The sequence below is a fragment of the Dermochelys coriacea genome, chromosome 2 (assembly GCF_009764565.3).
Source record: "Dermochelys coriacea isolate rDerCor1 chromosome 2, rDerCor1.pri.v4, whole genome shotgun sequence".
NCBI classification, from domain to species: domain Eukaryota; kingdom Metazoa; phylum Chordata; order Testudines; family Dermochelyidae; genus Dermochelys; species Dermochelys coriacea.
The window spans coordinates 121,361,996-121,382,574 of NC_050069.1; the positions used below are offsets into that span (position 1 = coordinate 121,361,996).

At 41.9% G+C, this 20,579-nt stretch overlaps 1 protein-coding gene and 1 long non-coding RNA gene across 2 annotated transcripts in view; one reads left to right on the forward strand and one right to left on the reverse strand.

The window, feature by feature from the left end:
• RIPK1 (receptor interacting serine/threonine kinase 1) overlaps window positions 1-20,579 on the reverse strand; it is a 37,524-nt gene that overhangs the window by 11,650 nt on the left and 5,295 nt on the right. The window contains exons 2-8 of the mRNA XM_038391020.2: window positions 16,542-16,744; window positions 12,718-12,871; window positions 11,409-11,546; window positions 8,285-8,525; window positions 5,648-5,797; window positions 4,325-4,401; window positions 1,840-1,936 (exon numbers count right to left, since the gene is read on the reverse strand). Coding sequence (XP_038246948.1) covers window positions 1,840-1,936; window positions 4,325-4,401; window positions 5,648-5,797; window positions 8,285-8,525; window positions 11,409-11,546; window positions 12,718-12,871; window positions 16,542-16,693 — 1,009 coding nt within the window. The 5' untranslated portion in view covers window positions 16,694-16,744. The remainder of the gene's footprint in view (window positions 1-1,839; window positions 1,937-4,324; window positions 4,402-5,647; window positions 5,798-8,284; window positions 8,526-11,408; window positions 11,547-12,717; window positions 12,872-16,541; window positions 16,745-20,579) is intronic.
• LOC119851335 lies at window positions 16-9,829 on the forward strand. The gene is made up of 3 exons (XR_005291225.2): window positions 16-195; window positions 894-1,191; window positions 7,190-9,829. It is a non-coding gene; the product is annotated as an uncharacterized LOC119851335 (long non-coding RNA).

Consider the following 20,579-nt stretch of genomic DNA (forward strand, 5'->3'; position numbering starts at 1 on the left):
GGGTGTATATAAAATACAGGAAACCGGGGCTCCTGGGAAAATCTGCAGTCACCAACTGGGAAGAGGGAGGAGTGTTTGGAGATAGCAGAGATGGGTAGCCTGTAGTTGCTCACTGGGAGAAGAGTGGTGAAGCTGGCAGACCCAGAGAAGGAAGGGAGAGCCAAAGGTTAGGACAGCTCAGGGAAATGCAGTAAGGTATGGGATGGAACAGACTTGACTCGTGATTAGAGGGTACCAGAGCCAGAACATAGAGTACAGAATGGGCCCAGGTTTCCCAACCAGCCACTAGGGAAGTGCATAGGAAGACTGCCTGAGTCTGTTTGGCAGAAGAGACCTCTTTCCTCCCCCATCAGAAGGGGAAACCACAATAGTGACCTAGCTGGAGGGGTGATTCACAATGAGGCCACAGCACCTCCTAAAGTGAGAGAGCGGCTGCACACAGGCGGAGGGATGGTTTGCAGCCTTGGGGAGAGGTGTTGACCTGGTGAACTGTTCCCCAGAACAGCCAGGAGGCAGTGCCAGATCTTCCCTGAGTAGAGCACACTGCCACAGCTGAAAAGGGATTAACTGGAGCCTGAAAGCTCTATTAGTACTGTCTGGGTACACCTGGAAAGGGTGAGTCAAACTCAAGGAGGCCTTGAAGGAAGGAGGTCGGGTCAGCTGGGAGGAGGCCCAGGAGAGAGGATGTCTAATGTGCTTTCTGAATGAGAGAGGGCTGGCAAGAGCTAGTAACAGAGGTAAACCAGGAAAGTGCAGAGGGAGGATTAGCTCTGCTAGTCAGTGTCCTGAGAACAGGATGAAGGATTCTGAGAACTAGACAGAGAGCCTATAATCACATGCCCCAAACTGCTGGGAGTGGTTTAATGGTATTCTTTTTGTCTGTCACTGCTTAGCAGAGAGACCAGGACTGCAGAAAGACCCCAGGAGGAACAGAAGACATTTGAGTTGATTATATGTTATTTACCAGTCGTGGTGGACGTTATTTGTGATTTTAAGGACAGTGGTGACCATGGAAGGAGGGTGACACTAGGGGAACCTGGCAAGGTCCCAACACGAGAGACCATCTGAAAGGCCATAAGGGGCACTCTAGGATGGTGGACCTGTTACACAGTGCTACAGATTTGAACCCCTGCTAACAGGGCACTTGGGTGAAAGAAGTACAGAGACGCACCTTCCACTACAGACCTAGAGGTATGGCCACATATAATTATCTACAACTATATACTTCTTCAAAGCTGTGAAACAAACCAGGATTTGAGCTGATATGTGATAAAGGAAGGAACAGATGAATGGAGTAACCCACGACCAGTCCTGTGGTGTCCAAGGCAGAATCAATAACACTCTAGTTGTTCTCAGGGCACTGATAAGGTTGGACTGGAAAGGGGAGATGATTCCAAAAACTGATATAGCATGGAACTAAAGCCTAAAGACCAAGCAAAAGTTTGTTGGTGTGAATCAACAGAGGGAAGGTTAAGGATGTTATTAAAGTGAACATATAATGTAATGGACAAAACAGGTATTGAACAAATGAAGTACAGGTGGAAAGAGAAAATACTTTCTGCAGGGAAAGAAAAGCACAAGAGTTTTTAAAAATCACCTGGTTTTCCAAACTGTAGCGCCTGGAAATAGTGATCAAGAGATAGTGTTTTTGTGACTTGCATTTTAGAACAGCAGATAAATCTGATCTTTTTATTCAGTACTCCAGATTCTCTCCCGAGTTCTGAACAACTGGGTCTGTTCGTTACAGCTTTTAATAATAATGGAATCAATTTTATTTGTCCCCAATTTTGCCCTAAGCAGGCAATATGAAAAAGTATTATGAAGTGATGTAGTAATCACCTGTTTGTACATGTCCGTTACTTGGAGATTCTGCGACCGCGTCTATCTGAAGGGACTGCATCCTCTTCACAAGTTCAGTTGGACCAGGGTACACTTTCTGTACATAGGAAAAAAATATCATTTAAGCAGGAGAAAGTTTAAGCAAAGGAAGTATCTTTACTATAGAAACCAAATGCATCCCCTCAGCGAGTGGCCCAAATGAACAGCTTGCATAAATCTCACGTTCTTTGGTGGAATGCTGGTGGACCACCATCCTTGCTTTGTGGGCCTTGCTTACTAGTGAGGTTAAGTTTACAGACAAGCAGTGTCTGCTTTCAAGAAAGGCAGGAATGATTACAATGTAAATATAGGGCATGATTCTCTGATCTGGCCAAGCTGTGCCCTTACTCACACTAACTACTACCTTTGTCCATGAGCTAATCCCATTGGACTAGACAGTGACTCTCTGCACTGCTTCCACCTCAGGGCTGTACCTACAAGTCATAGACTTATCACAATGCAATCTATAGGATTGCTTGCAGAGTAAGATGCTGCTTAAAGTAAGGGTAGCAGAATCAGGCCCTATTTTATGTATTTACATGTAGAGCTTAAGTGGGGGGGGAAAAAATCCCACAGCTATGGCATTGTGCTGTCAACTGTTTATATGTGGGATATGGGGACAGCGAGCTTGGTGAAGATCCTTGGAAGGAATGTTTCATAGTGTTTCACTGCACTTTCACCTTTGCAAATCCTTGTCTTTATTTCTCAAGGCTGAAGAAATAATCATCTTTACCCTGGCATTTTGATGTTCCAGCCATTCATGCCTTTTTGATGTCCTTACTCAAGTAAAACTTGACATCAAGTGCAGTTTTTCCAGATTAAGGACTTCTGGATTTGACCTCTTGTTCTTACTTGCACTTCTCAGGTGGTCATTAGTCACTGTCTTACCAGGAAGTCTTTTCACAAATTAAAAACCAACAACAATCTCTTCCTGTAAACGTATCTTGATCTCAGGTGTTCAAAGTTCAAAACTTCATTTTGGCCTTCTGTTAGGGCCTGATTCTGACACCCTGCTTATGTAACTGTGTATTACCCTGCTCCAGGAAAAGTCCCATTGGTAAAGAGTGCAGCATACTCCACCCTTGTCTTATTTAAAAGAGATTATTTTCAGAGAAAAGTGCTACTCAAAAATCAAACAGTAAAAAGCTACAAAACATATTGGTACAGCTTTGTTACTTGACCATATTCATTTGCTTGTATGTTGTATCCGTATCTCCTACCCCTTGTCTGTTTCTGCCTTTAGACTCTCGGCCATTGAGGGCAGTGATTGTCTCTTTTGTGCTTGTGCAGAACCCAGCACAATCCTGATTGGTAGCACCCAAAAGCCCCATAATATAAAATATTTACTACTCAGAATTAGTATGGGTGGTAGAATCAGTTCCAGTAGAGTATTTGTCTGTTTTGTCAACTTTATTTCGCAAAGCTTTGCTATCTTGCCAAAGAATACCGGACATGTCTTCAGAGTCACTGCGTGGATTTCCCAAATCAGAAATGTTTTAATTCCCCATCCTGCAATTTCAGGGAGAGGGAAAGCACCTGACAAAATATGGCTGTGTAGCAGAACGGCGGCATCATGGGGACACTTTCACTTATTAGTTTAAAATATTGGGGATGCAATCCTTGTCACCTGCATATAAATGGTACTTTCATTTCAGGGTTCAGCCACAGCATCAGGCCCTTAATGTCAGTAGGACTACTCCAGTAAGTAAATGTTTTCCAGTGTGACTAAGGGCTCCAAAATCTGGCCTAAAGCATTTGCCAGGAAGTAACTTGCCTTTCATTATTATTTCAAATCAGGAAAGTATCCTTCTGCATAACAGTTTGCAAGCTACATCCAATGGGAGGAACAGGGAACCAAGTTACAGCTGAGAGAGGACTCAAAACTTTGAATTTCATGACTTTTTTCTTGATTAGACTACAGTAATGCTTAGAGGTCTTAACCAGGTTCAGGCCTCTCTGTGCTAGGTACTATATAAACATATATAGTAAACAGTATGTATTCAAAAACCTCAGCAATAACACTTCATAAACTATGAAGTGTTATGAAACACTTCATGAACAGATTGTCACCTTAACTCATGTTGAATAGTAGCTTGCTCAACAAATAGTCTCTTTTAATTTCCATTAATGTCAATGCAGTAATACTAGTATAAAACTAATGTAAATGTGATTTCAGCAGGATTTCTAGTGGAGGAAAGTTCTACTCACTGGTGATCAGAATCTAGCTCACAGGGCTTTTTTACATTTAACAGGGGCTGGATTCTGCCATCCATACTCTCACTAAGTAGTCCTTTACTCTACAAGCGGACCTATTGGAATAAGTGGGAGTGCTTATTGAATATAGTATTACTTAGTGTGAGTAAGGGTGTTAGAATCTGACCCTGTATGTATGTGTGTGTTGTTTTACTTACAAGTTACGCTAGGAAGCATCTGGGATGCTACTTACTTTTATCTTTCTCAAGTCATCTTCAACATCTTTTTCTAGTTGCTCACAGTAAAATGGCTTGTATTTCTGACTAATTTCTGCAGGAAAGGAAGATTTGAGGAAAGTAGTTTTAGACAGCAAATATAAATGACTCTGCTGCTTAGCTCATTTCCACCAAAATGTTAACCAGTTAGTTACATAAGTTTATAAACAGGAGTGGGCTCATAAAAATGTAAGCAATGTTAGCAGAGCTGATTTAATCTTAAAAAAGAACGTAATAAGAACTGAATTCTTGTTCACTTAAGTATTGCATACATTCAGTTGAATTGGGCTTTTTAATAATACCTACCTACCCAACTGCAAAGCCCACACAGGCTGTGACTTTAAGACAGGTGACTACAAAGATAATGAGGGACAGCCAGGGTCTTCCAACAACATTAGGTTTGGCTTCCTATGTTCTAAGCTCCTGTAGTGTCTTAGCAAGACAAAGGAACACTTTTATCCAGCTTTAGGGTCTGCTATATAATCACTGTCCTGAGCCAGGGAGCTCTGGATAACAGGTGGCAACCACAGTATATACCCTTTCCATGTTATCAGCTGCGTAATGAACCCCTATTCTTTGAGAGACCCCCTCTGGGGTGCATGGAGGGAACAGGTTTCTGTGCTCCCCCAAGCACAAAGTCTGCAATTTGGGACTGGCCCTTTTGCTGGGCATGCAAAAAGAGGGATCATCCATCCATCCATCCCCCTCATCTCACCTGTGCCATGGAGAGTCCAAATCTGCAAAGCACCTCATATACAAACTATATCCCGAATGGAGTGCCGTGGTCCCATTGACTGGGTCTGCTATTAACAGCTTTATAATACTACCTACCTTCTCTGAGAAGTATCTTATTATCATTGTCTCCATTTTACTGATGAGGAGAAACTGAGGCACAGTACTCGTATAGATCTGATGTACTAGTGGCAGAATATACAGGTTTGAGAATGGGATAGCAAGTAGGACCCTAACAGGATACTGAAGAGCTTAAAAAAATGCAGGAGGTGCATGTTTGTGTGGTGAACTTTTAAGCTGGCAAAGCTCTACTGAAGTCAATGAAACTATACCAATGTATATCTACAGAATGTGTGGTCCAGAGTTTATTCAGAATTCAGATCATGGACTTGACTTGTGTGTGTGTGTGTGAGGAGATTAATTTTTATTTTGAAAAGAAACCTAAGACACACAAACCTGTGACAAACAAAAGTCATGACTTTCTGAAAGGAAGGATTAAGCTCATTTTGCCATATTTTGTAAAACATTGGATATGTCCAAACAAAAATAATCCTGAAGCAGTATTTTACCTGAAAAGGTCGGCCGATTCTCTGGCTTTTGTTGCCAACAGTGTTTCATTAGATCGATAATTTCCTTTGGACAACTGTCTTTAATATCTTCTGTATTTGGCCTGTCCCCTTTCATGATGCCAAAGCAAATATGTGTTTCATTTATAGCATCTGAAAAACAAAATCTCAGATCAGACTCCTAATCATAGGGTTTTGCTACCATGAACGGTCATCTTCAAGAAACAGTAAAGAAAGTGCCTCATTTAGAACCACAAATCTGCTGGCACATGAAAATGCTTACTCTATGGATCTGACTCTGAAACCCTCACTCGTGATGAGTAGTACTTACTGTGAGTTCAGTTACTTGTATGAGTAACTCCTACTCAATAGGAGTTAGGGTTATGGAATTGAACGCCCTAGGGCCTGATTCTCAGTTGCTTTGTTCTAGTGCTTGGAGTAAAAACAGGGATGTGGCCCCAAAGACAGCTTTAAGCCATCTTACTGTTCCTGTATTCCAGGGCTGTTCAGGGGCTTAGTTGGCAACCAATGTAAGTGAGAGCAGCCCTTAGCCTGCTCCAACTTCTGCTCTGCTTCCCATGGCCCTCTGTGCCAGGGGCTGGGAGCAAGTCTGGCACGTATCCCTTAAGCCAGCTCTCCACCAGCAAAAGAGGCCCACTGCACTGGACGGATTCTCCTGTGGGTTTCTCTGACTCCTTTCAGGCCAAGAGTGGCAGAACTTAGCATAACTAAGAAGTAAGTGACCAGTGAGCAAACGCAAGATTAGTGCACATAACACTCTGTCTATATTTCAGAGACTATACTGGCATAACTATGTTGCTACAGCTATGCAGACTTAACCTTATAGTGTAGGTGCAGCATACCTTGACAGAAGTCCCTGAACAACAATCTCTACATCAATGGAAGAATTCTTACCTCGACATAGCTGCATCTAGACCTGGGGTTAGGTTGGCATAACTACATGAGTCAGGGGCATAGAGTTTTCACACCCCTGACTGAAGTAGCTGTGTTGACCTAGCTTGTAAGTGCAGACCAGGTCTAAGTGCAAATGCTGCAGGTAAAACTTGTCTGCCTTTTGAAAATCTGGCCCAGCTAGTATTTAGTATTTTAGTATCTGGCATAGGTTTCAGCACAAACAGGTTTGTAACAGGCAATTAATGCAATGTGTAGTGTAGTATAGTCAAGTGAAGTGTAGTATCAACATGGCAAGAGAAGGTTATAAGCCCCCAGGTGAAATGTGATTGGTAAAACAGAAGTATGTAGAAGGGGAGGAGAGAGAGGAAAAACAAAGGTGGTGTTACTAGGTGTGGAGTGGGGAAGGGAGTTATATAGAACAAGAAATAATAGTTGATAAATTTAGTAGCATCTATGACACTTGGGGATCCAATAGAAACCAGTCATTTTACAAGGAAACTTCCCCAACTAGGGCATTCATTCAGAGTCTAGAGTTTTACTAATCTAGCAAGGCCTAAGTAAAATGGAAAACAGCAAGGGTTTAAAATTGAAATGGTTCCCAAACTTGAAATCAGTCTGTTTGGATTTCAGGATGATGACAGAGCATCACCACCAATGCCTGGGAGTGAGGTATTTCAGAAACTAATACCAGCTTTATCGTACGTGTTCAGTTAGGAGAAGCACTCCTAATGAGAGGTACTGCTTTTAGCTCTGGAAGCCTGAATTCAAGTGTGACTGAACCTCCAAGTAATATGAGCTTAGCAGTTATTTGTCTACAACATGGAGAACCACCACACAGTTTGGCAGAAATGTCAGTTTCTGCTCAGATGAGATCCAGAATTGCAATAGCAGGGATGATGCTGGTCAGGTCTGAGTGCCACTGGGTAAATTATGTGGAGAAGCTTGTACTCTGATGGTCAATCCTAATCTGCTCCAAGCAATGCTCTGAGTTTTCAACACTCTCTAACATTCACAGGAAATTCATCAAAGGAAACAAATACAGTATGGAAAAGTAAAATGTAACTATGTCTGCTATATTGTAACTGAACTGATTTTAAGTGTGTTATGGATGTTACAAATTGGGATTCCACCAAATCTTTGATATATCTTAAGACTGATAAGAGAAGTGGTCTAGTGGTCAAAGCACAGGACTGGGAGTCAGGAATTCCTAAATTCTAATCCTGGCCTTGGACAGTAACTCCTTCCACGGCCTTGGGCAAGTACTTAACCCATCTGCCTTAGTTTCCCCCGAGGATAATAACAACATAGGTGCACTGTGAGGATTAATTAGGCTTGTCTACACTTGGAAATAGCCCTAATTTAGCAATCAGTGGCCAAAAATTGCTGTAGCTGCATCAATGCTGATCCTTAAGTGTAGACAAAGGCAAGCCAAGGTTTGAACCAACTGAGCTAATTGGGGCTTACTGCTGCTTCCAGTAGGGATAAACTTCAATTAGCTCCGTCAATACAAACCTCTACATATCCTTGTCCACCCTTAAAAGGCAGTACTGGTGCAGCTGTACCAATTATTGGTCACCAATTGCTGAATGAGGGCTATTCTTGAGTAGAGACAAGAATTTATTTAATGCTTATAGGATGTTTTGAAAATGTTATGTGCTAAGTCTTAATTTTATAGCTTCCTTAAAGCAAACTCATTTAGCAATACAAGCTCTCCAAGTGACTTACTTTCATATGGCTCTTTGTTGGCAAAAATTGCCCAGAGCACTATACCAAAACTGTAAACATCTGACTTCTCCACAGGTTTTGTGTTAACTGAGAGTAAGTGCTCTGGGGCCATATAGTAAAGAGTGCCAGCGGCGCTCCTGGATGCGCTCTTGGAAGTGCTCTTGATTTTCCTCTGCCGGCTGGTCTCTTCTTTGGTCAATCTACTCCAGTTTTTAAAGCAGGCGACACCAAGATCTGCAATCTGTAAAACAGGTCAAATCAGAGCTACTGAAAATGGAGGACGTGGCTAATAAAGGGGAGAGATGGAGCAAATTGTTTTCACATAGTACTCAAGGTTTGTTAAATATGAGGAAATGATTTATCTGAAACTCAAACTCCTCAATAAGTGTAACCAAAGAGGGTCAATTAAATCATATTTTAAAGATCTCTGTGTTGCCTGAATCAAATATTGTTGCCAACTGAGACGCATTGAATTTTAACATGTTGCGACACTGTTATAGCCCAACCATGTTATAACACAACTTGGCTTTGCTAATATGTATGAGACCAAACTGAGTTATAATCATGTTAGAGAACAGAAGTTTCAGGGTGAAATTCACCCAGTGCAGGAGGTCAACACAGATAAACGGTAGCTAAGATTAGGATAGGCCTGGATGGGGAATTAACCAATTCCATCCCAATTACAAAGGGGTTTCGACAACGCTGACTCTTAGCCCCTTTTCTTTTTAACTTTTATATCAGTGATGTTTTAACATTAAAAGGGCATCAGAATTCATGACCCCCCCCCAATATGAATCACTTTGTGTTAGAACCATGTTGTCTGCATAGAATATCTCAAACACCATTAGGACTGAGACATTTATTTAAACTCATTTGAACCCACTGCCCCCGGGACTGGAAGTGATTCAGAATAAATTTCTCAGGAAGATTCTTGATCTCCCAAATAATACTCCTGCTGCTCTTAGAGCTGAGACAGGTATGAATTCTATTCTGTCCAAAGTGCAATATGGGAATATTAATATTTGACTTTGCATTCATAGCATGCACCCATAGCGTTTGTCAAGGTTAGACTTAGCAGAACAGCTCAGTAGGACTTTTTCACTTAAATTTGCATTCTCTAGGTTTCTCGGAATTGGAAATAATTAGATTTATGTTTAAAAATGTGAAATCCATAATCTGGTTGAGATTAGAAGATATTAATAAGCAAATACATTTGGTAGTGATTTCTATTTCAAGTAGGTCACCTTGGTTCCTCCTTGTTAAAAAGACTCCTGGATATTCCAGATATTTAGAGAGTTTGTGTAATAACTTGCTAAGGAGGGCCATTAGAGTTCTCCATTTTCAATCAATGAAGACTGCTTACTTAGAAAGCTGATATACTGGCACCGAGAAATGTAACCACCTCTGTCCATGAGGCTTAGGGCATTATTTATTACATTGTAACCTGTATTGCCACTTGAGGTCAAAATAGCTTTCTGTGTTTTTGTCCCGGATGCCTTTTTCTATGCCCTCTCAGATCAGGAACTGTTCAGAACTGACAATGTATTGTGATCCGAGCAGTTGCTCTATTTGCATGAACAGCTGCTAAAATAAGGAAAAGGCAAGTGATACGGTGATCATATATGGTTTAATGGTGTATGTCCTTTCTAATTTTTATTATAAGTATTTTAATGTTTCATAATTTTAGATTGTTTAAAGTTTCATTGTAATTTTGAGGTTTTTGTTAGCTCTAGGTGAATAAATTCATCACAGATAAGTCGCTATTAATAAACTTTGTGTCCCCTAGATTTCCTGTAGCTCCCTAGTAGGCCAAATTCAGAAGTGATGTATAATGTGTATGGGTGAGTATAAGTTAAATGTTGGTAAGGAGGTGCAAGTTTAAGTTGATGGTAGGTGCATGTTGTGGGAGACTTATACCAACCCAGACTCTATTTAACTCCCTTCGGCCCAATCCTTTCTAGAACACTGGTTCGTCCTTACAGATGTTAGCAATGTTGGGGGACCTTGTGCAGACTGGTCACCAGCTGTTGCTTTAACCACCATGTTAACCCAACCGGCTCAGAGCAAGTCAGACTCATCTCTAAATTTGGCCTCAGAGCTTTAATGGGGTTCTGTAACATAGTTATGAGCACTTGATTTGGTTCCATCCATGTAAACAAGACCAAATAATATTAGTTACCTAATTACATATGTAGTATTGATGGGGGGCTTAATCGTTTGATGTCTCTGCAGTTAGCTTCTCTTATCCTCTCTGCAGAATGCTCCAAAGATCTTTTTTTTTCCATTTGCAGTTAGCTCAGATTTGTCATGTCATATTAGCTAATGACAAGTGACATATATCAAGCAACAGAGTTTCCTTACAAGGGGCTCATTAAATAACTGCAAGTAATGACAGGAGACTGTTTCAGTAGTTCATTTTCACAGGACATATGTCCACAGGACAAAAGATATGGGCTGCTGCAGAACGTACTCAGATTTTACTCTGCAGCAGGCACCATGCATAGGGGATTTGATTCAAAGCATTTGAAGTCCGCAGAAAAACTCCAGCTGACTTCAGTGGGCTTTGGATCAGGCCCCCAAAACACTTCTGTGAAGGTCTGTGTCGCTGCTTTTCTTCTGTAGCTGCTGGCTGATATCTAAAAAGTAAGGAAGAGAGGGAAAGAAAAGCACACACAAAAAAAGGTTAAAAAAGGAAAATGAAGGAAGAGGGAAAGGGCAGGAAGAGAAAACACAGATGAGACAGGAACAAAGGTGTGATATTTGCCATAAAGCAGTTCGATGTGCTGTTCTGGTATTTCTATTTTTTCTCTAGTTGTGTTTGTTGAAGTTTGTCCAAAATTAAAAACTTGTAAATGAATTAATGAATAAAATAACCAAGTGAGCAAAGCCAGTATTTTCTCTCTACTTTCCATCCCATGTACTTTTGGCAGAGACAGATAATGAACATTTCAGGATCAGCTTGTCGGTGAGCCACCACATTTTAAAGATGGGCTACTAAAATTTGATTTTTGACAGCCCACTGAACTACTAATTTATTAATCCTTGATAAATTCCAGCCTATGTAGCAGGAGCCGCACCCTATGGCCCGAATCACAAGTGTTCTGTGTTTAAATTCTAACAGTACCTTAATGTGAAAGTCGTCGTCTACAAGGATGTTTTCTGGTTTCAGATCTTTGTGTACCAAACTCTGCTCATTTAAATAAAGCATTCCTTCAATGATCTCCAAGATGAACCGCCCCTTCACAGACAAAGGAATAGTGGACTAAAATAAAGAAAAGGAAATACAAATTATCAAAACTATTGCATAGTACATCATAAAATGAAACAAATGGCCTTTAAAAGGCTCCCACTCTCAACCTCCCACAGTACCTTTGCTCAAGGTGGGAATTAAAAATCACTGAAGTCCTTCTTGGAACTAGATTCCACTCAGTTGCACCAGAGTAAATCTGGAGTAACTCCATATTTACACTGGTGGAACTGAGATCAGACACTGGCCCTCTATGATTACTCCTCAGCGGGTGTCCACAGATGCATCTGCACAACTCTCATAGATTTCAGTGGGAAATGAACGCATTTACCTGAGGGCAGAATTTGGCCCAATGATTAAAAGACTCAAATGAGTCTATCAAAGGCTACTGCTATGTTAGATCCAAGATCTAACTCACTAGGGGTTAAATGCTGCCCTACTTGCACACAGTGTAAATTAAAGGGGATATAAAGCAGGGGTCAGAGTGGTTGAGGGAAAGAATATTTTATCCAGCAGCCTGGTACCAGAGCAACATTTCGGGTACTCTGCTGCCAATACTCTAGCCCACTCTAGTAGCAATTAGGACCTTGTGCACCACTATATGGATAAGCCAGAGGGATAGTAGGCCTTTGGAGCCACAGAATGGCAGATTCATTAACCATTCCCAGGCACCTTTCCAACCCCCTCCACATGACATGGAGAAAGACTTCCTAGAGTGCACAGGCAATTGCCTATCCCTTCCCCCACACCCTGTGAGAACCACAACAGTTCTGCTGCTTTTAGAATCTGTTGTACCTGTAGAGGCAGAGGCTGCATTTGGCCCTACAGCAGGGAAAAGGGAATCAGAAATTGAAGATTCTATGCATAGTTATTTCCTTTGGCAACAAAAGCCACATCCTGTCCTTTTCAAACTTCTTATCAACTCTGATTGGAAAGTTTTCTTTCACTTCCACTTATGAACAAGCTATAAACAACATTTCACCTGTAACTTTCCTAAACCAAAGCTTACACCAAGCAAATCACTGATTTTTTTTTTCTGCCAAATAAAAGCGGAGAGTAAAATCTCTAAAAAGCCCTGAAAAACCACTGCATCTTTTAAGTGATTTTTAAGATATTCAGCAGTATCAGCTTCCCGCAGTAATAATGATGAATGCAGGTATGAGAGATTATTTACTTCACTACTCACTGTTTTTAGTACTTTCATCAAGTTTCCCTTGTGCACATACTCCATCACCAGAGAGTAGTTTCCATCTTCCAGAATGATGCCTAGTAATTTTACCACCCGATCGTGACTTAGTTTGCGCATAATCTTGCCTTCTTCAAGAAGGGAAGCATTATATCTGTGAAATGGAAACTACAGGATTACACTGTGTACAGATATCAGACTGGTCAGAGCATAGTAAGGCATAAATATCCTATTAATTCATAGTGAAAGTGATGGTCAGATAAGTAAGTCCATCTTCATGACCTCTGTAAGGTGGGCCAGATCTTCAGTTGGTTTAAATCCACTGAATTTGGTTCATACTATCTGAGCCTCTGGCCTAGTAATTTTTATATCTGTTCCCTTCTTAACTAGTCTGACCACATACTCTTAATTTAGGGCCTGATTTTCAGTAAGCGTGCAGGTATACATGCTTTGTGTATGCAATGCTGGATTTGTGTATGCAGATCCCTGACTTGCATGTAGCTAGCCTGCTTACAAACTTGCTGAAAATTAAGCCTTCAAACCTTTTTTGGAAAATGGTTTAGATTAATCTTTGAGGACATGGCTATTAATTGGCCTAATTTATTACCGACATGTAAGATACCAAACACGGACTACTTTAGATTTGTCATTGCCTTCTCTATAGCTAAAAATATAATAATGTAGTTAGAATCTCAAAGCAAATTAATCTTTTAAAATTGCATTTTCCAAAGTGTTCTACGCACTCTCCTGTGGGGATGAAGAACTAGCCAGGGGAAGGGGAGACACAGGCAGATCTCACAATTGTTCTATAGAATCTCTACTTTCATTTAAAAAAAAAGTTAGCCTTTAGCTTTTGCAGGTTTGAAGGAAACTTCAAACCATGACCCAAGTGTAACTGATGCAGTTATATCTGCCGGAGTTTGCAGACAGTCTGAAACAATAGGTCTGAAAGGTATGAACATCTCAGTGGGCACTAACTCAGATGCCAATGAATATACTTTGTAAGTCGCTGCTTAATATAAAAAATTAAGGATGCAGTTAGAAATACAATCCAACTTCATAACATTATAAAATCGGTGTAGGCCTTTAGCAATAGATGGTGGAGCTGACGGAGGCACAATTAGTTTCATATTCCCACAGGGGGCTCAGTTTTCCAAAGTTTGTGAAACTTGGTTGAAAGATCCATAAGTGAGATGCCTAAAACACACAGAGAAAGAGGGAGACACAGAGAAAGAGAAATGAAAGGGCTTTGGATAGTTAGTGCAGGAACTTGAATGGAGGTATGTAGGGCTTGGTCACCAACTTGTGTCAGTATAACTGTTGCTCCGCACCCCTGAGTGACACAGTTATACTGACCTAACCCCCAGTGTAGCCCATGCTATGCCAACAGGAGGGCTTCTCCTGTCAACCTAGCTCCCGTGCTTCAGGGAGGTGGAGTACCTATGTTGATGGTAGAAGCTCTCCCATCGGCATAGGTAGCATCTTCCATAAGTGCTACAGTGGCGCAGCTCCACCAGGCCGCTGTAGTGCTGTAAGTGTAGAAAAGGCCTAGGACTCTTTAGTAAAGCGCTAGTATTCCGGGACTGATTTAAAAACTAATTTCAGACAAGATTTATTACAGCGGGATCATCCAACCATGGCTGTGGACAGGGTTTCATTTGTCATGAAAGAGGTGCACAAATTAAGCAGTAGTAGGGAGGCCAGATAGCAGCAGCTGCTGGCTGGCCGCCCAGCTCTGAAGGCAGCACTGCTGCAGCAGCACAGAGGTAAGGGAGGCATGGCATGGGTATTGCCAACCTTATTTCTGCGCTGCTGCTGGCGCCAATGCAGCCTTCAAAGCTGGGTGGCCAGAGAGCAGTGGCTGCTGGCTGGGAGCCTAGAGGTGCCAGGGCTATGAACTGCCATGCCTAAAGGTGCCAGGACTTAGCCCCGGCAAGCCCAGGCTCAAATTAAGCGCTGGCTGTGGATACTGGCTGTTCATAACCCTTGTTATTATGGATTAATGGCTTGCAACACCGATTGTCCAATGCCACATTCTGCTTGGTCAGCTGGGCCTGTTGGTGATCTGCACCAATCACTCAAGAGTGCACAGCTAGGAGCTCATCAAAAATGTTAAAAAGAAATCCCTGTAAGCATTGTGTTAAATGGGGCAAAGTAAAGTTAGTGAGAAGAAAAGGAATTGTTGCCATACTGCAAGAGGAAGTAGCAGCTTCCCTGTGGTAAGTCGTGTGCTAGCACTCTCCCAGGCTGTGATTCAAAGGGACACTGCCCCCTCCCAGCCTTGAGTATCATTCTACAGCAGTACAGAAGAGGCTGGGCTGCTTTCAGCTGCTCTAGGCTCAATTAGGAGCTTATTAAAAGCTTCTGATCAACATTTTAAGTAAAAATAAACTTAAGGATTTGAGATAGAGGAGGAGAGAAAAACAATAAAGGCAGCCAGAAGGTAGGGGAGAAAAGCATTGCAGGCAGCAGTCTGTGGACTATCAGAGTCTCTTCATTCACTTCCCGCTCTTAAAACTAAATTGGGAACCATTCCGTAGTCTCAGTTCAGTTTTTGTACTGAACTAGAAGAATGTGGATATTTGTGTCCTTCTAGTGGTTGGTCCACATAAGAGGTTTACGACTTTACTACTGCTCCCAGCAAATGGACTTAGGGCCTGACCCAAAGTTAATGGGAGTCTTTGCATTAAATGCAGTGGACTTGACCTCAAGCCCTTAGTCCTTCAGTTCAAGGGATCGAGGCTCCCGCTCGTCATGGTGTAGTGCTGGGGTTCAAACCTGGCTGTTGGCCTGGGCAGCATTAGTTAAAATAACAGAAATTGTTTTCCTGTTACTCCTAACTGGACATTTTCAGTTAAATGCCTGATTGTGTTTTTCATTTACATGCTTTAAAAAAGGTGCCATCCAGTTGAGTTTTTGCTCTCATTTAGGCACACAAGAATTTATTTGCTTTTAAGGACCCCATGCGGAAATGGTTAAATTCCCAGGTAATGGAGAACTTCATTATAAAGATGAGGCTATGCTTTAGAAAGGTTAGCTTTGCAGAAAAAATAAAAATCTTAATGGAAAGTCTTACTGGTGCCTGCAATATCCATATACAACACCTTTCTTCCAAAGATTTTAAATGCTATTGAGTCTCTCTTGCTTCATCTGCAGATCTCAAATTGCTTCACAAAGGAGATCAGTATCATCAACCCCATTTTACAAATGGGGAAACTGAGGCACTGAGCAGGGAAATGACTTACCCACAGTCACACAGGATAGCTGTGGCAAAGCAGGGACTTGAATCCAAGTCCGATTTCAGTGATCTATCTACTAGGCAACACTGCCTCCCTTTAAAATAAAGTAAAAATGCTTTAGACCAATCAATGAAGCAGAGAAGTGCATTGTAGGGATCGCAGCAACTGCCAGTCGGGTGCAACACAGCAATGCTACACACAGAGATAGTACATAATAGTTCAGGACAGCTAGTGAAGACAAATTCTCTGTACAGTTCATGCAATATTTCACTAATGAAATGCAATTTGCTAATAACAGATTCCACCCACATAATAACCATAAATCACTCTTAGTCCTAACTTAGAACACATTCTCCATCATCTTCAGTTTGACGAGTTCACTATACAGCAATGTGCTGCACATGTTATATCCATCCTGAAAATGTTCTCTGCACTGAAATGCCATTTACTCTAAGATCTCTTTACACTATTTTGGCAGTGTAAAAGGGTCTCAAAATGGGTGTAAATGTAAGCCTCTTTACACTGTCAGAGTGATGTAAAGGGGCCTTAATATAAATGAGATCAAGCCCCCTCTCTCCAACTTACTCTGTGCGCTGGGGTCCCGTATACACTGTTTTTAATACCACAAGCCCATGTTTCTTGTGATAACATAAAGAAACCATTCCAAATCCTCCAGCATCTAGTTCTTCCTTCTGCAGCAAGTCCTGTGTGTTCATGTGAATATCTTCCAGTGACATGTTTGTAGCCTCCAAGAACTTAGGGTTTACAAAAATACAATACTCCTGGATCTGTAACATGAAGAGAGAAGACAAAGGAAGTGTCACCATCCAACATTCATCTGTTACAGTAAATTAAGATCTAGTTATGCAGGTAGGCCCAGATCCTCAAAGGTACAGCATTTCAATGCCTAACTTCCATTGAAATAAATGGAACTTAAGTGCCTAAATACCTTTGAGGATCTGGGCCTTGGAGCACTGTGTACCTCAAAACACCCTGGAACCCCAGTGTTTACCACTGTCATATAATTATGATATGTTTTGTACAAAATATGCCTGGTGAGGTATCATTTTAAAAGCCTTGAACATTAAGATCCTGTTGGATTGTATGTGCTATCATTGTATGGGAAGTTATGAATTTTTGCTATGTGTGTGATACTGAAATATGTTGTGAGGCTGGGAACACCCACAACCAGCCTTTCAGGTACAACAATGGAGTAGCCAGACATGCTGATGGTCCATTAAAAAAAATCCACTATCCCAGGAACTGTATACAATAGAGACTTCTCAGAGGTAGCACTTAGACAATGTAGAATGCTTGACCAATGGAGGCGGACCCCCATGTCACAAGCATAGATCTTTCCAGCAAGCTGGAAGAAAGTAAAAAGAGGGGAAGTGAGATCATGACTCGGTCTTACCCCTCCACAACTCAACACCTGGAAACATGTTACCTAGACAAATTGGAAGATTGGGCCAAAAGAAATCTAATGAGGTTCAATAAGGATAAGTGCAGGGTCCTGCACTTAGGATGGAAGAATCCAATGCACCGCTACAGACTAGGGACCGAATGGCTCGGCAGCAGTTCTGCGGAAAAGGACCTAGGGGTGACAGTGGACGAGAAGCTGGATATGAGTCAGCAGTGTGCCCTTTTTGCCAAGAAGGCCAATGGCATTTTGGGATGTATAAGTAGGGGCATAGCGAGCAGATCGAGGGACGTGATCGTTCCCCTCTATTCGACACTGGTGAGGCCTCATCTGGAGTACTGTGTCCAGTTTTGGGCCCCACACTACAAGAAGGATGTGGATAAATTGGAAAGAGTACAGCGAAGGGCAACAAAAATGATTAGGGGTCTAGAGCACATGACTTATGAGGAGAGGCTGAGGGAGCTGGGATTGTTTAGTCTGCAGAAGAGAAGAATGAGGGGGGATTTGATAGCTGCTTTCAACTACCTGAAAGGGGGTTTCAAAGAGGATGGCTCTAGACTGTTCTCAATGGTAGCAGATGACAGAACGAGGAGTAATGGTCTCAAGTTGCAATGGGGGAGGTTTAGATTGGATATTAGGAAAAACTTTTTCACTAAGAGGGTGGTGAAACACTGGAATGCGTTACCTAGGGAGGTGGTAGAATCTCCTTCCTTAGAGGTTTTTAAGGTCAGGCTTGACAAAGCCCTGGCTAGGATGATTTAACTGGGACTTGGTCCTGCTTTGAGCAGGGGGTTGGACTAGATGATCTTCTGGGGTCCCTTCCAACCCTGATATTCTATGATTCTATGATTCTATGTTGGGAGGACAAAGATTTTGAAATGGGGAGGGAGCCCCAGGCTGGAGGAGAGTTCCAGCCTGTGTATTGAAGATCTGTGACCTGTTTATACCATCTATCAGGGTGAGACACTGCTTCAATCAAATCCTGTTTACTTTATAGAACTCATATTGCGAATTTCCTTTTATTTCTTAGGTAAGCAACTTTGATCTCTACACTTACTACTTATAATCACTTAAAATCTCTTTCAGTAGTTGTTAAATCAGTTTTATATTTTATCTAAAAGTGTGTTTTGGTTGAAGTGGTTGGGAAATCTCAGCTCAGTTTACAAAGGCTAGTTTGTGTCCTCTCCACATCCAGGGAGGAGTGGACTGGGTAATGAACTTACACTGGTCAGGCTTCTGACTAGGGCAAGATAGTACAGTTTTGGGGTGCTGAGATGGGGGAATTGGCTGGAGCCTATTTATGGTTATATTCATGAGTGGCTGGGAGAAGCATACATGTAACTCAGTTGGGTGTGTCCCTGTCTGTGGATGTCTATATAAGAACAGTACCTGCCAGAAGTTTGTAGCTTGTCACAGCATCACAGTGTGAGAGGAATAACCCAAGTTGGTGGGATGAGTGCTCAGCAGTCCCACAGTTCAGGTTGCACCCGGGAACCCCATCACATAGTATCTTGTTTATTTATCAGCATCACAAAATGATAGGTAAGTGGGCCCAACTCAGAGCTGATTCACGTTTGGATGTCCGGTTTTCAACCAGAACATCCGTTTGAAAAGGGACCCTCCCCTGCCTGGTGAAATTGAGCGAGTGAGTGAGGGTGGGGCAGAGCAAGCGACGGAGGGAGGGGGGATGGAGTGAGCAGGGCGGGGCCTCAATGAAGGAGCGGGGTAAGAGCGTTCAGTTTTGAATGATTAGAAAGTTGGCAACTAAGCAGCATCTCATAGAATCAAGTCCAAAAATCACAAGTGGTGGTTTGTGGTGACTTACTGTCACTAACATTTAGATCATAATAGTACTTTGTTTTTCTACTGGAGGATCTCAGTGCACTGTACAAAAATTGAGGAATCAGTTCTCAGCTTGTAATGTACAGCAGTTGAGTATTATTACCCCTATTTATAGACGAGACTATTGAAGAGCAGAGAAGTTAAGGACCAGATTTTCAAAGGTATTTAGGCACTTAGAGATACAGATAGACACAGTGAGATTTTCAAAAGTGCCTAGCGCCTAATCAATGGGACTACTTGTGGAATAAGGTATTACTCAATGTGAGTAAAGGTGGCATAATTGCACCGTATCTTATTGCTCCTTCACGTCCCTCAGGATCCTGCCTTAACACACTCATAAATTATGAACTAACATCTGTAAACAGTGCGAACCCTCAACAGAGATTGTGGTTTGTTAAGCACAGAAGAAAGTTTCTCTTCTCACAGTATAACAGAGTGTGCTGGCTCTCTAAGACATGCTTAGAGTCAGCCCTACCCCAGTTTCAATCCAAAATGGCTGGAATTCTGAAAAATGTAGTCTCAGGTTGATAGGAGTTGGAGGCTGTCAGAGGGTGCCAGGGAATATAAGTCGCCCCTTTCCCTGAGGACAAAGGGAGAGTACAAAAGGAGCAAGAATTCTTGTGAGGATCCCTGCATACACCATAAAGAAAAGTCACAGAGTGCTTAGTCTCTTCAGCCTGGGAGAGGCTTTGGAAAAAGCCAGTTAAGAGCTGACAAAAAGGCCTGAAAAGACAGCTGAGTAAAAGTGTACCTTATGACCTTGTCTTCACTATGGGAAAAAAAAGGGGTGCTCTCTTATTTGTGCTAGCTAACTTGAGCTAACTAAGAAGAGGTAAAATCCTAGTGAAGACAAGGCAGTTTAGAATTTTCACATTAAACTTTAACTCAACCTGCTAACTTGTGTGAAAACTACGAACTGCCTTGTCTTCACTAGGATTTTACCTTGCATTTAACTAATGAGTTAGGAACACACCTATTTTTCTTTTTTGTAATGAAGACAAGATTTAAGAGGCTACCTGGGTTTATACTAGGTTGCTTTCTTCTCCCTCAAACCCTGGCCAGGGGCTTAATTAAGAGGTTTGGATGATTACAATAGCCCAAGTACACAGACCTGGGAACAGGGTATTGTTGTCAAGGGTTGGCTGCTAGCAGCTGCTGCAGATTAGCCCTTTAAGGCAGCAGGAAACTAACGGCATTAAGGAGTGGGAGAAGTGAGTGGGTGTCTAGGACGTGGCTAAACAAACTGAATGCTGACAATGCTGGCTTGTGGTTATCTGGCCTTTTTCTCCTCCTCAAGCAGGGGAAGGGTAGAATCAGTAACGGAGCTTTAGCTTTTACTTGACTGACTAGCACACCAAGGT